General features: G+C 38.1%; 1 protein-coding gene across 3 annotated transcripts in view; it reads right to left on the reverse strand.

The window, feature by feature from the left end:
• Nucleotides 1-7421: 7421 nt before the first annotated feature.
• Nucleotides 7422-15963, reverse strand: part of LMO4 (LIM domain only 4) — a 20788-nt gene continuing 12246 nt past the window's right edge. For all 3 annotated transcript variants that reach the window (XM_007664068.2, XM_007664065.2, XM_029062736.1), the window contains one exon: nt 7422-11464. In XM_007664068.2, the coding sequence (XP_007662258.1) occupies nt 11456-11464 (9 nt within the window). In that variant the 3' untranslated portion in view covers nt 7422-11455. The remainder of the gene's footprint in view (nt 11465-15963) is intronic.

Consider the following 15963-nt stretch of genomic DNA (forward strand, 5'->3'; position numbering starts at 1 on the left):
TCCCTGGCTACGGCGATGGCTACTACCAATACGCTAACAGGCTGACACTGCTACAGTATTGGATCCCATTTCGAGCACTGGGTAACACCTGTGCATCCCTGAGGGTATCAGGTTGCCATGGCAGCTCAAGAGCGCCATCCTTCATCCCTCGGCTAGCGGATGCATCAGGATGGGCAGGGAATGTGTCTGCTAATTCTGTTGCATTGTACTCTCCCAAGCGCTTAGTACAGTGCTCTGTACATGGTAAGCGCTCAATAAATACCATTGATTGATTGATTGCTTGGGTTAATGGCCTCTCCTGTCGGGAATATGGAGTTGGGGTGGAAAGAACTGCTCACACCCAGCCCTGCTATCTGGGGAGGGCCGGAAGTATGTGCAATTCTTCATTCTTCTCATCCTGCCATCAGGAAACAAGAGATGGAGTTGCCATTTTGGTATCTCCCCTCATTACCAATCCATAATGGCAATTCCCCACCTACACTCCAATGATGTCAGAGCATATGGAATGGGATCTGACCCTGTTCTTATCGCATAACTCATCTTTAAAATCCACTTTGTGTCACTGCAGCACAGAGAGGGACAAAAAGAGTCCTGCAGGTAAAAGTTTGAATTCAAAGACAGATAGAGCTCCTTAAAAAGAACTGCAGCACTGGGGTCTTAGATATCAAAAGTAGCCCTAGCAACACTGTTCTTCCTTGTCAAGTTGAAATCAAGAATTTCAATCTCGATCACTGCCTTCTGGGTGTTGGAACTGGCCCTTTGACAACAATTGCAGTCAAGGTGTGTGAATTTAGATACTATTCTGTTTTACTGTTCTATGGGTTCGTGGATCAAGACAAGCACATTTAGAAACGTTTTTTTTCTTGTTGAGACTTCCAGGCAGCAAAGTGGGTCAAGTGAAATTAAAATATGTTTCAGCCAAAGGTTTGTCTCAAAGCAAATGGAGAAATACATGCTACCTGATATATTGCCAATGGTAGAGAAAGGAATGATCGAAATTTCATTCATTTTTGGCAAATTTAACAAGAAGAGATCTAACTCAATACAGAGGCAATCTACCTTATCAGTAGTTAATGGGATTGATGAATATTTGAGCGCATTAGAAAACACTCCTGAATATTTCTTTGGAAGCACCCAAATTTGAATTTTGAAAAGACTTTTCCCAGAATATCCCTGTGTAAACAATTAGATGCTTCATATACTAAAGACATTATCTCTAGACTGTAAATTCCTAGTGGGAAAGGAACATGTGTACTAAATCTGTTATATTGTACTCTCCCAAGCGCTTAGTACAATGGTGAGCGTATAGTAAGAGCACAGCAAATATCATGATATAGTGTGGTATGGTACTCCTTCATGATACTGCTTTCATTCATGCTATTGTGCCATGGTGAATGTAATATAAAATGACTTTTTTCTACTTTCTCTAGATTGTAGGCACGGAATGTGTCTGGTTATTGTTATATTGTTCTCTCCCCAGCAATTAGTACACTGCTCTGCACACAGTAAGCACTCAATAAAATACGACGGACTGAATGCTTTTTTAGATGAGTTCTATAGCCAAGATGGTAAAATACAAATCCATGTCTCATTCCATACATATTTAGGAGATACCCCTGTTCATCGTACAGGATATTTTTAAAGTGTAAGTAAACAAGGCTGAATGCCTAAATTTCACCCATAGGCATAACATTTCTAACAGAAGAAGAACAGTCCACAGTATAAAGTCCCTCCATCTTATAATAAGCACACATAATACATTTGAAGCATGTGGCAGCTTTTATCACATTCCTATTTAGCAGATGGGAAAATTGAGGCAGAATAATTGATGAGCCCATTGTAAAAAAAAGGGAAGTTCACGTCGGGACCAGAATTAAAAATCAAGTCTTTCCAATTTCTAGTCCCGTGCTCAGCACATACTGATTAATGTAGTGTCATAAAATGCTACACTACTTTCTTTGAAATCAGAAGTAACTTTCTTTCAAGGATCCCAAAGCCAATGAGGAGCAGCATGACAGTGATGATCATGGTATTTGTTAAGTGCTTACTATGGGACAAGCACTGTGCTAAGCACTGGGGTAAATAGAAGGTAATCAAGTTGTCCCACCTGGGGCTCACAGTCTTAATCCCCATTTTACTGATGAGGTAACTGAGGCACAGAGAAGTTAAGTGGCTTGCCCAAGGTCACACAGAAGCTAAGTGGCGGAGCCATGATTAGAACCCATGTCCTCTGACTCCCAAGCCTGCGCTCTTCCCTCTAGGTCACGCAAATCAGCATGGGCCTGGGAGTCAGAAGGACCTGGGATCTAATCCCAACTCTGCCACATGTCTCCTGTGTGACCTTGGGCAAGTCACTTAAGAGCCCGGGTTTGGGAGTCAGAGGTCATGGGTTCTAATCCCCACTCCACCACTTGTCTACTCTGTGACTTTGGGAAAGTCACTTCACTTCTCTGTGCCACTTCTCTGTGCCTCAATTACCTATTCTGTAAAATGGGGATTAAAACTGTGAGCTCCATGTGGGACAACTTGATTAGCTTGTATCACCCCCAGTGCTTAGAACAGTGCTTTGCACATAGTAAGCACTTAACAAATACCAGCATTATTATTACTTCACTTTTCTGTGCCTCCGTTACCTCATCTGTAAAATGGGGATAAGAGCATGAGCCCAATGTGGGATAGGGACTGCGTCCAACTTGATTAACTTGTAGATATCCCAGCACTTAGAACTACGCTTGGCACATAGCACGTAACAACTACCATCATTATTATTAACAGTCTACCATCAACTCATTAATTCTCCCAATATCCCTGTAAAGATAGTTTTGCCACCCTTTCACGGGTGGTGAAATCAAAGTATTGTTCAAGATGAAATGATCTTTCCACCAAGAAATCCAAGAATTTCAAGATGGAACCCATATATCCAACTTTCACTTTGCTAGATAAACCATGTTTGCATTAGGCATACGGTCTCCATCTCATTTCTCCCTCCTACCTGGAACTCTCTCCCATTTCATAGCCCTTTTAAGATCAGTACTCTCCCCCTCTTCCAAACCCTACTGAAATCACATCTCTTCCACGAAGGCTTTCCTCATTAATCTCTCATCTCCCCACCATATTCTCCCTCCCTACTTAGAGAACTTGAGTCTTAATCTCTAAGGACTTAAGTGCTCATCCCTTCTCAACAGCACTTAAGTAGATAACTTTATTTACTCTATTGATGTCCTGTAATGTATTTTATTGTCTGACTTCCCCTGAACCAGACTGTAAACTTCTTGAGGGCAGGGTTAGGCTCTGCCTGCCATATTGTACTCTCCCAAGCTCTTGGCGCAGTGCTCAGCACACAGTAAGTGCTCAATAAATACCACTTATTGACTAATTGATAAGCCTGAAACCTATAAGCCTTCAAGGCTATGGGAGAAGTAAGGAAGTTCCCAGAGACCTCCAGGCCTGTATATTATTAATCAATCAGTGATATTTGTTGAGTGCTTACTGTGTGCAGAACACTGTACTAACCTCTTAGGAGAGTACGTATTATGCTCGTTACCAGCCAGCCAACTCCGGAAGACTTTTTTTTTTTCCTTTCCCCACCTCCCAAGTTTTATTTTGAAACTGTCACAGATCTGTCCAGAACTGGCATGACTGAACAATAATGAATTTGCCATCGTGCCAGGTTCTTGAAAAACAGGGAGATTCCACAGGCAAACTCCATCTTCATGAATCTTTAGAAATAAAATCCCAGGCTTGAAACATAAAACAGAATTTGGAAAAAAACAACAGCTCCACCTTTATTTGGCCCTCAGCTAAGACTCTATCTGGCTCTCAAGTGCTCCAGAGCCAGCCAGAATCTCTTTTTCCCCCCACTTTTTAATTTTAAAACATGTTTTACTACTTCGAAGAGGGTGAAAAACAATTGCCTACAGCAAGAAGTGGCTGATGGAATTTTGTGAATTACACCAATCCCCATGAAGAAAGGCCCATCTAAATTTTTCAGTGTCAGAAATCCATTTAGAATTTCCAGCCCTTTGAAAATTAGGCCTGTTTATCTGCGTGATTCACTTGGTAATGAACCGGGGAAGTCGGGAAACTCAAACCTGTCAACTCTCTCTCTTCCAGTTCTCCCTCCCAGCCCCCTCTGACCCCCGCCTCCAGACCATTTAATTCTTCACTGGCGTATGCAGATTATATTTCTTGTTATTCACGACATTAATAAATGTGGATCAATGTGCCTTTTTATCCTGAACTTCATCAATACAAATTGTGGATGCCTCTTTCTGCTATTTTATTTTCCATATTGGATCTCCCCAGGTTACTTTGGAAGGGTCATCAATGCTGTATCAGATCAGTCCTTAAAAACCATAAACGTTGCTGATGTTGCAACGTACTGGTACCATGGAATTGCACAAGCTTTGGGTATTTAATAGCATATCTCAAGCTTTACTATGCACTGTAACATCGCCGTAAACAGATACCATGAACTAAGGCCTATTGAAAGTAATGAAAATTAAGATAATCCACAAAACCATTTAAACAGAGTTATGGCTATGGAGCCTTCCTCTCAAACCCTGACACTTGCTCTTTCCTCTGAAACAGCAGTGTGCTAGGGCAAATTCCAAGAAATAAAAAAAAAAAAGCTAAAAAAAAAATGAAAGCATAAAATGATTTCTCCTTTATGTTAATTTGTGATTTTGCTTTATACAAGATTTTAAAAAGAAAAGTCCACTTTGCTTTAAAGTTCAATTATTTAAAGTGGTGTTAGTAAATGAAGCCTCACCATTTGGGACATGGCTTCTAGATCTTAAAATATTCTAAATATATTTAAGGTCTCAGCTACTCTGATAAACCTAACCAACTAATCTCACTGGCTCAGCACACAATATACACGCAGTAGATGTATGGCAACTTATTTGCTGCACTGAATCCATCTTCATATCTGCACATTCCTATTTTAGTATGGGTGTATGTGAAAACATACTGTACACTCATACATTCACAATGGAAAATGCATTTTGCCTAAAGACTGACAAAGTATGTTTCTTTATATTTTCCTTATTTTGAATTTATTTGAATATGAGATTACATAAATCCTGAAAATGACTGTTAGGCTGAGATATGTTCTATAAAATTATGTATAGAACAATTACGAGCTTTGAAAACTCTATTTCATTTGCACCTAATGCTACTGCCATAGAGTACTGAAGAAATAGAAACATTCCAATTGAGATTGCCAGTAAATCCAAAAAGAAAATCTTATTTTTGCTTAATTTTTTTGATATTTGTCCAAATGGTAGTTCCTAGCTTCTAAGGTGTGTTTAAGTAATTTGCTAAATTTCAATATCTTTCTGCAGTACAACACTTAATGGAAAAATAGAAAATGGAGCAAACTAAAAAAAAAATCAGCTCTATATCATGTTTGGATGTAATTAAAGGTATAATCTGTTCCATATGAATACTTCAGCACTCACCCTTCTTAAAACAACAAATAAGAATATTAGTACCTACTTCTCTTATCAGTCTACAAAGGTAGCCTGAAACAGAAAAAGTGTAAATATTATGTATGTGTATGTGTGCAAAATATGAACATTTAGGTATATTATGTGCAAATAAAACCATAAAATAACCACTTACTGTCCTCTTCTATCCCACAAACATCATATGAGAAAGGCTAAAGATACCATTCATTAAGACATTTAAACACACCATTTACTATTTCCTGCTGGTTTGCATGGCTATTTTGTCTGTTGGCCTAACAATTACAAAAGCTAAGCAAAAGGTTTTTTTGCAAAATCGTCATCACTACTGAACATTTATTTTTTCTGAAATGGAACAGTTAAGTTTCTCCCCCACCCCCAAAAAATTAGAGCAATCCTTCTGCTGTTCCAAGAATGAAATACGCTATCTAAATTTAGTTCTGCAGACTAAGTTCAATTATAGCGATGCCCCCATTGGAGTATTTAAAGGTGAATAGCAAAGTTTTAATAAAAAAAGTTGAGTAAAAACAAATTAAGATATAATGGAAGAAAATAACACAATTATTTCTGTACACTTCAGATAATTATCTTCCTGCAAAATATAAGCTTTCCACTTATTACTTTTTTAGGTGTGCCTAAAAACCCACTATTAAGTACAGCTAAAAGTCAAACCTTCATTCAAAACTATTTTTCAGTCTCTTAACTTTCTCAAAAGTTCTCCTCCGGGCTGTGACTATTCACACTTAAGTATTTATTGCCCCAAGTAAATTTCTAGACAGCTTCAACAAAAGTGGATGTCTTATTTGTAATTGTTAGCTCTAGATGGAACAAGAAAGAACTAGGGATAAGTGTATCCCTTTACTTCGGGAAAGCTTTTTCTGCACTATGGCAACTCAGAAATGAGTGAAATCAGTCATGTAATTAGTGTTGTGAGGACAAGTTCTTATGTTACATCTAAGGAAATGCATTCCCCAATAATAAGGCCATGTGATTTACTACATAAATTGAATCAGAAACCATATTTGAATGTGCAGAACTCTTAACCCTCTCCCTACCACATACATACACACACCAAAAAAAAAAAATTTGTGAGGTATTGTGAAGCAACAAGATTGTGCTTTTAATCATATCTTTTGCATTAATTTAAATCATTTGAAGGTTTGTTTTTTTTAAAAGCTAAAGCCTTCTCACTTCAATACAAAACCTCTCACTCAGTAAAAGATTTTATAACTTCATAACTGATTCATTTTAGTGTTTAACTTATTCAAATCTGGCTAATTTCCCAGAGGTTCTTTTTCACTGCATAATATAGAATATTTTTAGAGAAAAGAAGAGTGGCCCTTGATTTAAAACTGAATTAGACCATTCCCAATGTCTAGGGTATAAATTGGCTGAAACTAGGATGCCTCAGTTTCTTTAGGCATTGTCAATTTTGTCAAATATGGTTAAGCACACAACACTAACTCCATTTTTTTAAAACTCTGAAATTCTTCCCCTCCCAGAAACCTTTTACTTAAAACTTTTGCTCATCACCTTCCATTTGAACTACACAAACACTAGATATGATGATGATGGCATTTGTTTAGCTCTTAACTATGTGCCAAGAACTGTTCTAAGTACTGGGGTAGGTACAAGCTAATCAGGTTGTCCCACGTGGGGCTCACAGTCTTAATCCCCATTTTACAGTTGAGGTAACTGAGGCACGAGCCCGTGCTCTTTCCACTAAACCAGGCTATTCCCCTAAATTCAGTTCCATGTTTTTTCCCCCCGTTGGGTTTGGATACGATAGTACTGAGGCTATTTCCAAGCAATTTTACTATCTAATATCAAGGATTCAACACTTGGGCAAAACTAGGGATTTTACAAGTTTATAATTACTCTTGCCTGTTTTAATACTTATTTGTCAGACATCTTCACTGTGCCGTTAATAAAAAAAAATTGTAACAGAATCAATTGATTTTTGTCCTATGGTTTATTAGTTGTGATTTAGAAGATACAGTAGCCCTGTTTATACAGCTGTAACATGTCAAGACCTGTAGTACATTATTGGCTTGAGGCCTTCAAGTTACAGTCCATTGTCAACAGAATCAATCTAAGGTTGAAAACATCCCCTCTAGGAAAACACATCTCTACTAGCATAAAGCACTTCTTATACCACCAACAGTATTAACTTGAGGTAAGTTGAAAGTTCAACTTTGAAAGATCAGTCCTGACTCGTCACCGCTTTCAGCATGTTTGTGACGGGAGCAGAGTGCTTCACGGAGGATTCAAATACCCTTTAATTTGACAGAGAACATAGCTGTGTTACACTTCAGTTATTCAGATCTCAGACTTTGCAAGTGGGAGCTGCTCGCTATTTAACATGCATTCAGAGCAATGCCAATCTAAAATGGCTGCTCAGTAATACTTTAATTGGAGTTTCACGGAAACAAATTGCTATTTAACTGCAATAAGCATTTCGGTGACTTGGCTGGACTGACAATGGGTAAACTATGCGTAACAACTTCTTTCAGGTAGGTTAGGGTCTGTGGCTCACAGATTGTCATTAGCCCAGGTGCAACACCACAAACACAGAATTCCACAGTAGAGCTGCTTTTAAAACTGATTGTGGCATCTATCTCATTTTCTCATTTTAAATAGCTCTGTATATAATACACAGACACTTCATCAGGCCTTCAGATACTGGATAGCAGATGCTGGGTATTTGTTATGTAATTTATTGGTGCTGAGAAAGACCATACAGTGTGATAAACATTTAACTGTATTGGCATTTGAAATCATTTAGCTTAGGTATTTCATCTGAAATAGATGTTGCAAATATCAAACTGAACAGAGTGATAGCAACCATCTAAACACAGTTCATATTTTAGATACAACAATTTCACGGGCTTTATTTTGGTGCATTTTCCTTTTAGCATTCATAAGCTACGACAGAACTCGGAAGCTCTAGAACAATGTCGAGAAAACTGGAAATAATCCTGTGACCGCCAATTTGGTCTGGAAAGGATTTCCGGCTGCTCGTGAAGCAGTTGGATAGACAAAAGGATTGAAACCCTTCAGAGCACAATCTTTTTAGCAACATTTTTTCATTCATAGGTGTGACAAGTCGCATGATTAAGGCATTTAGGTATATTAAACTCTTCTTTAAACCCCCAGTTCATTGATGTGCTTTCCACTTCGAGGCATCACTTTTTTTTGTTTAAACTGCACTTTTCAGGAACCATCTTCCTTCATGATATGGTTAATATTAAACACTTTCTAAAACACTGAACAGTACGCATTTCACAACTACCCATTCAAAGATTGCCAAAGATTAAAGGTGAATAGGCCCACGTGTTTTTCCTTCAAGAAATGTTTTAAGAGGGGGAAAAAAAAACAGCACACACAATCATTGCTCACATAAGAACAAACCTAAGTGTTTTCAGTGGCCTTCTACTCACAGGGAGCACCCCCATTAGAGCCCTGTTTTATTGTTTGAAATGCCTCTGGTTTCAAGAAAGTGTTTTACCTAAAGCATGACTACTACTTAAATATGTTCTATTGTATATTCATAGCTCCATTAGACCTTCTCCAATTTAGCACATCAAAGCCAAGTCTTCATCACTTGCATGTGGATTATACTAACATGAGTGACATTTGTAATCTTATAGGTCTGCAACTTAAGAAATGCTTTTAAAGCTCGCTATTAAATAGGTAGCAATGCTTTACAAACCAGTCATATAATAGTTCATTTAGAGTCTTTAACGAACTTTGACCTCTACATCACTAAATGCCATCCTACATTACTTACTAGAAGTTATTAACCATCTTCTCAGTATTTCTGGGTTATACAGGACAACCGAAAAACTGCATTAAAAGCCAGGAAAGCTTAGACCGACTCCTTTTTTCAATCTTATTAGTATTTCAGTTCCACGTCCTTATGAGTGCAAGTAGCCTTTAAATGAAAAATAAAACGAGTGACAATTTTCCAGAGATGCGCCCCGAAGGTTTAATTCTGTATCAGAAAATGCAAAATACAAAGCTGTTTTTTTGTGGGGTTTTTTTTTTTTAATAAAGCTCTCAGTTTAGGTTACATTAATTCTCATCATCGGATTCTTTTAATTCCTTTGCCATGTTTTTACAATGCTTAATTATAGCGCTTAATTTCTTCTGACTGAAACATTAAAAAGGAGGAACTGAGAGAAGCTGTTGTTTCGTTTGGAAGCAGAGGAGGTGATCTCAAAGGAAGCTAGTGGTTAGCCTGTACACGCACTGCTCACCCTATATGTTTAAGTCACCTATCTGCATCACCTCAGTGGATATATCAGGGGTTTCTCTGGGCCCACCTAGAATTAAAATTGGTACCGCTTTAAAAAGTGAAATAAGAAAATATATAAGATATTTCATTGTATTAGTCTGTGCTTAACAAATAGGAGAATCACCAATACTGACCTGGTTCTGTCACAGAGCAGCAATATCCCAGGCTGCTGGATTCAATTCAAGCCACTTGACATACCCATGTTGGGTCACGTTAAACCTTCTTTCCATTATCTGCCCGTAACACCTCCAAGGAGGCTAAATGGGTGGTTGTGCATATTCTACTGGCTGGGATTAGCAGATAAATACCTCAAGGATATATCCACATGAAATCTGAATCCTCTCCAAATATGTGAGACAAAAAAGGCAAGCGGGGTGAAGGGCCAATGGCGGGAGGAAAATAAAAACAGAAAGGTCACAGTGCACACCAAACCCACGCTCGAACTTGCTAGGAAAGGCCTCTCCAATGAAATTCACTACAAAATGAGCTTTGGGCTCTTCAGTTAATGGAACTTGAAAACATGTGCAGGTAAGGCTTAGAAATGCTATTCCTTTCCAAAACTGATAGTAACATACACATCGGTCATCTCACCTTTCCCTGAAACACCCTTTTCAAAAAACAGTATTTTCCTAGGGCAAAAGTTCCAAATGATTTAAGTAGAGAGAATTCATTCTTTTTATACATATACAAAGATTTACTGTGACATGAAAACTGCTATGCTTGCTTACTTATAATTGATAATCTGAAACCACACAAAAAGTTCAGTTGGAAGTATTGTTTTGTCCCAATGTCCAAAATCTCTCTCTCTCTCACACATACACACACTCTCACCCCTTCCACCCCCACAAAACTGGAAGTGTATCCTCAAAGCAAACAGCTAAATATTCAGAATATGATTTAGAAAAGCCAAGCTTTTAAACCAAAAGACATTTTCCTTTTAAATTTTTATTATTTAAATACACCATACTAGAGCAAATGTCTCTGAAAATATCACAAATAAAAGATTTTTCTTCATTCAGCAAATTAGAAGTAGGGAAAAATTTCTACACAGTAGCTGCTATGAGCCTGAAATTTTTTTCCAATCTTTTTTTCCTTTTTTTTGCCATGGGAAGTAGCAACATTAGGACAAAAACACTTACATGCATACATACATTGTATTTTACAGAGATACAATAAAAGTGTTTGTGATAGAATATCACAAAAGCCACATCTCTTTCCTTTATCTCATGTTCAGTTTTGATTGAAACACATTTCCTTACAACACTTAAATATACAAAGAGCAAATAGAATGTTGTTAAGGTAAAACACAGGGTACAAACTCCGGCCAGTGCCCTGCTAATTGTTAATGACGGTAGAAAGCAGATTTGAATGCTTCTTTTAATTAGCTTCATTAGTCATTTCCCTCCCTCCCCAGCCCCCTCCCCCCAAAGATGTCCTCCGGTGGATCTTTTTTCATTTTCTCTACAGTCTCCCATTAGCCCAGGTTCATGGAGTCCTTAATGTTCATATTCAGTCATTTTAATACACCAATAAATGTGGGAAGGGCAATCAAGAATAAAGAAGGTGCAATGGCATGGAGCTGGCACTGGTGCTAGCTACAAAGGTGACTTGTCTACTGGAGACACATGGGATCCATCTGTGATGAACAAAATTTGAGATGAAGGCACGCACTCTGCATTACTCTGACCTTTTAGCAGACCTGTAAGAAATAAAAATGTGCATCTTAGCTAAAATGCTAAATTTGAGGGAATATTAAACTCAAACATGACTGCTTTTGTCTTCTCCGCATTCACTAATCTCCTTTTATTAGATTACTTGCCAACTGTGACTTGATTGAAGCTTCCTACCCACTTACTCAGGCAGTGAAGAATTCGAGCATGACGCATCTACTGCTTTTACTAGTAAAGGAAGTGAGACGATAAATGGCATGGCCTTTTTTTTTTTTTAAAGTTCCTGGAGCAAAGTTCTAGCCCAAAGTGCTCAAGTTTGTTCAAGATGTGTTTTCAACTTTCGTCCTTAAAGAAGTGAAATAAACAACTAAGGCAGGGCTGTCACCTCTACAGATTTTAATCCTTTTGGGTGGACTTTAATGCAACACAGGATATTTAAGGACTTTCCATGGACGAGAGAAAAATTGTTGGATGGCCTCTATTTGGGACTCTTTTTATATGTTTAATTTCTTTTACATTTTAGAAGCAGCGTGGCTCAGAGTCTAGAACAGGGGTTGGGAGTTAGAAGGATATGGGTTCTAATCCCCCCTGCGCCACTTGTCTGCTGTGTGACCTTGGGCAAGTCACTTCACTTCTCTGGGCCTCAGTTACCTCACCTGTAAAACAGGGATTAAGACTGCGAGCCCCATATGGGACGTGGGTTGTGACTAACCAGACTGGCTTGACTCTACCCCAGCGTTTAGAACAGTGCCTGGAAGAGCAGCAGCAAGGTAACGGACCCTCAGCAGGTTTCCATCCTCCAGGACACTGGCAGAAAAGGAGTACATTGCCTTGTCTGGGGAGGAAGGAGATAACATCCCAGCAGCAGTTTGGGGAGATGGTCAGGTGTGTCCACCAGCCTCCAAACATCTCCAAGTGCCAAAATGATCAAATCTAACACAAAACTCAGTAACAGCCTGAAAGTGGATAGGGTTTGTTTTTTTTCTATTTTAACCCCCACCACCCTCCTCCACCCCAAAAAAATCAAACCAAAAGAACTGGAGGCAGCCCTGAAGTAACCTGATCCCAACCAAGGACAAGATGCTTGAATAGAGTAATTGGAAGTGTACATTCATAACCACTTCTCTCCCCAAACTATGTTCTCTAGTGATGAATTGCACCATGTGTGTACATCTATATACACACACACACACACACACACACACACATATATATATAAATCATATGGATTCTTCATTTAAAATTCTTCATCTGCTCCGTTAGTTAATGTTACATAAACATTGTAATATATGAAGCCAAACATGTGCTTCCACACTAATGTGTTAATGAATTGTGATAATTAAAAGTGCCTAGCTCAATAGAAATTTAACTTTCATGGGTAAGTTTGAAATGATCATCCACAATTCTACAAATACAATCTGTTTGCAATTACCAAAATGAAATAATATATATTAGGGTTTTATGGTTGTTAAATGACATTTTGAGCTTCCCAGGAAGTTCTCTTTTCACCCTTTTCCTAAGTTACTAATAGACCTCAGGCTTTTAGTAACTGCAACCCCCCACTTTCAAGCTAATTAAAGTGGTGGAGGCTTAATTCCCCAGAGTTGAAGCTCAGTGTGAGAAAGGTAATTTGTCTGTCCAGAACAAAGATTAGGGAGCAGCCAGCAAGCATATTTAATAAATGAGCATCAAATGTCCTCTACGATGGACACACACACCACACCACACCAATTATGTAAGTACAAGGGAATTGCTGAGTGATATGTAAACCAGAAGACTTCAAATTTTCTTTTAACGGAAGAGTTGGATGTAATCTAGCTCATATTTTATTTAGACATAGAAATGCTGCCGATAAGTCGGAGCTCTAAACATTCATAGGTAAAAACCCCCGCACTTTTCTGTGGGGGAAGACGATTCAAACAGGCAGCAGTTTACGGAGGAACTGCGGTGAAATCTATGAGTGGATTCATTTTGTCCTGTAGATACAGGCTATCAGTGTTCTCCTGAGGACAACCAGGTTTCCTTTAAACACTACGGCCTGCAGGGTTTTCTAGGTTCAGGCACCCTACGGCCTCGCATTTCACTCAAAAGGAGGCCAGTGATTTAAGGCTAGAAATTATTTTTCCTCAGCGTAAGTAATCTGTGTTGCAGTACAAACTGAAAAACTCCAGGTCTTATGAACAAAATGCTCAGTGCTCAGTGCTGAAAAGTTGAAGGGCCTCAATGGCAGGCTTCTATGCACGCTCTGAACAATTAGGGGCCTTTAAAGATGCGGAATTGAAATAATCAACTCATTAAACTATGCCAATGGACTCGAAGGTGTATTTACTGGGTATTAAGTGCTGAAAACGTAATTGCCTCTGTAAATAGAGGAAGAGATGGCTGAATATCCCCATTATGAAAAGCACAGAAGCGAGGAAAGGAAATAGGAAACGAAGCTATCTGTCACATTTACTCAACTCGCCACCGCAAAAAAAGGGAACCTTCTTCCCTATGTCTACAAGGTAGTATAGGTCATTTAAAAAAAAAAACACACACAAAAAAAACACACCCGTATTGTGGGCCATATGGCCCACTATTCAGAGGACAGAAGTGAACCCATTTTGCTATGCCCAGAGTCTAGACTACAATGAAAATTAATCGGTGGCATTGCTGGCAATAAAAATCGAGTCACTTCTGTTATAATGGAAAAAGTTTTACATTAACTTGAAATATGTCGTCTTCATAAAGTCTCGGACAAGCTCATATCTTTCAATTCTGTTTCCTATGCTTCTTAAATGCTAGTATGTTCTAAAGCCACCTGTCTCTGGTTTCAAAGGTTTTAGGAGTATACATTGTTGAGTTCCAGTTCATTTCCTGAAATATATTTTGTTTTTCAAAGTTTACATTCCACCTCCCCCATTCTGGAAAAGTGGGTAGGGAAAATGGAAGAATTCTAGCATGAAAGACTCTATACATAAATTTGTAATTGCATGCCAGACTTTTCTTCAATTTTCTCCTTAACACCTCTTCATCTACCTGATCATATACAGAAGCGATGTAGTTAATAGCCAAGAACAGTGATAATGAGACCCTGTTTTTTATTTAAAATCATCGTAGCTGCTTCGTCCCTAGTTTAATATACCAGAGTCTCAGTTGTGAGTTTCATAAGCCTTTTCCAATTTCCCTATTTCCTCTCTACATCGTTCGTTCTTCATCATGTGTGATGCAAGAACGTTAGCAATCACTTTTTATGCTATGTGAAACCACGGAAAGAAACGGGATAAACCCTGTCACAAATATTAAGAAATCACATGAAGAAAAACTAAAGGTTTCACTTTGTGTGAGAACAGTAAGATCAGTTACTTGCTCCTAGCATTTTCGAGTTTGTGTTTCAAAGCATATAGCAATAGCTCTGCCTATATTTTAAACCAAGTGCTCATTTAATAGGCTCATCGCCCGCCAAGGCCTGCAGTGAGAATTTATTTCATTAAAATTCACAATAAAATAAATCTATAAATCCTTAAATGTGAGCACTTCCTTGAAGGGGCTTGACATTCCCCAGTAATATTAAATAGTTATGCATAGTGAGCAATTAAAATCTTATACTTAAGAGTCCTATCTGGTGTTCCTTGATTGACAAATAAAGTAAATAAAAAGTGTTCATATTTTGAGACAATTATTGTTCCCTTTCTAAGTGAGAGATTGAAAATCCACTTAAAATTATTCAGTAAATCTGAGCTGGGACACAGCCAAACACAAATATTATAACAGAGCATAGTAATTTTTAAAATGGTTAAAAGTAAAAAAAAAAAGTGTTTGTTTTCCCCCACTATAGCCATAATCTCTCAAAAAGAAAGGGCTTGGCTTCTGTCCTTGCATATTGCGGAAGACAAAGAAGCCTAATATTTTCCCTGAGACTTTTGAAGCTTGCTGAATTCCTATTTGCAGATAAATGTTATTTTTTGTGATCCTTACAACAGACATTAATGAAGTTCCTATTGTAAATCTATAAAGAATTACCAAGTGAAGTGTGCACTTTTTGTTTCAATGCAATAACTCAGTGCTGTGTGATTGCCTGGGTTAATGATGAAAAAGTCAAATATACTATCAGAGCTGATGGAAAAATCTATCACCAATCTGAAATTAAAATTCATCTGTGGTCAATAAGATTTAATATCCATGCAAGTGGCGCTGTAAAGAGTAAATGAATCAATGTCATCAATACATAATCAGTATGAAATATGATGTGAATAAAATTATGTGCAAGAGTCATACATTTCACTCTTTTCTGGACCGGTGTGGAATGAACAGTCTCTTAACTGAAGGTTGACAGTAATTGTTACAAATTAGGCACCATAGTTATCAAAATGCACTCACTTGCATAGCTATAGAACTCACTGAGGAAATTAAAATAGATCTAAAACTATCCAGCTACTGAGGCTCAGGAACAACTGTTGATCAGAAATTTTCCCCTCTGAAATTCCTCCTTACGCTACATGATTTGTACATGTGCATAATATCCTCATTTATAACTCGGGGCCGAGAG

Source organism: Ornithorhynchus anatinus, chromosome 4 (genome assembly GCF_004115215.2).
Source record: "Ornithorhynchus anatinus isolate Pmale09 chromosome 4, mOrnAna1.pri.v4, whole genome shotgun sequence".
NCBI lineage: Eukaryota > Metazoa > Chordata > Mammalia > Monotremata > Ornithorhynchidae > Ornithorhynchus > Ornithorhynchus anatinus.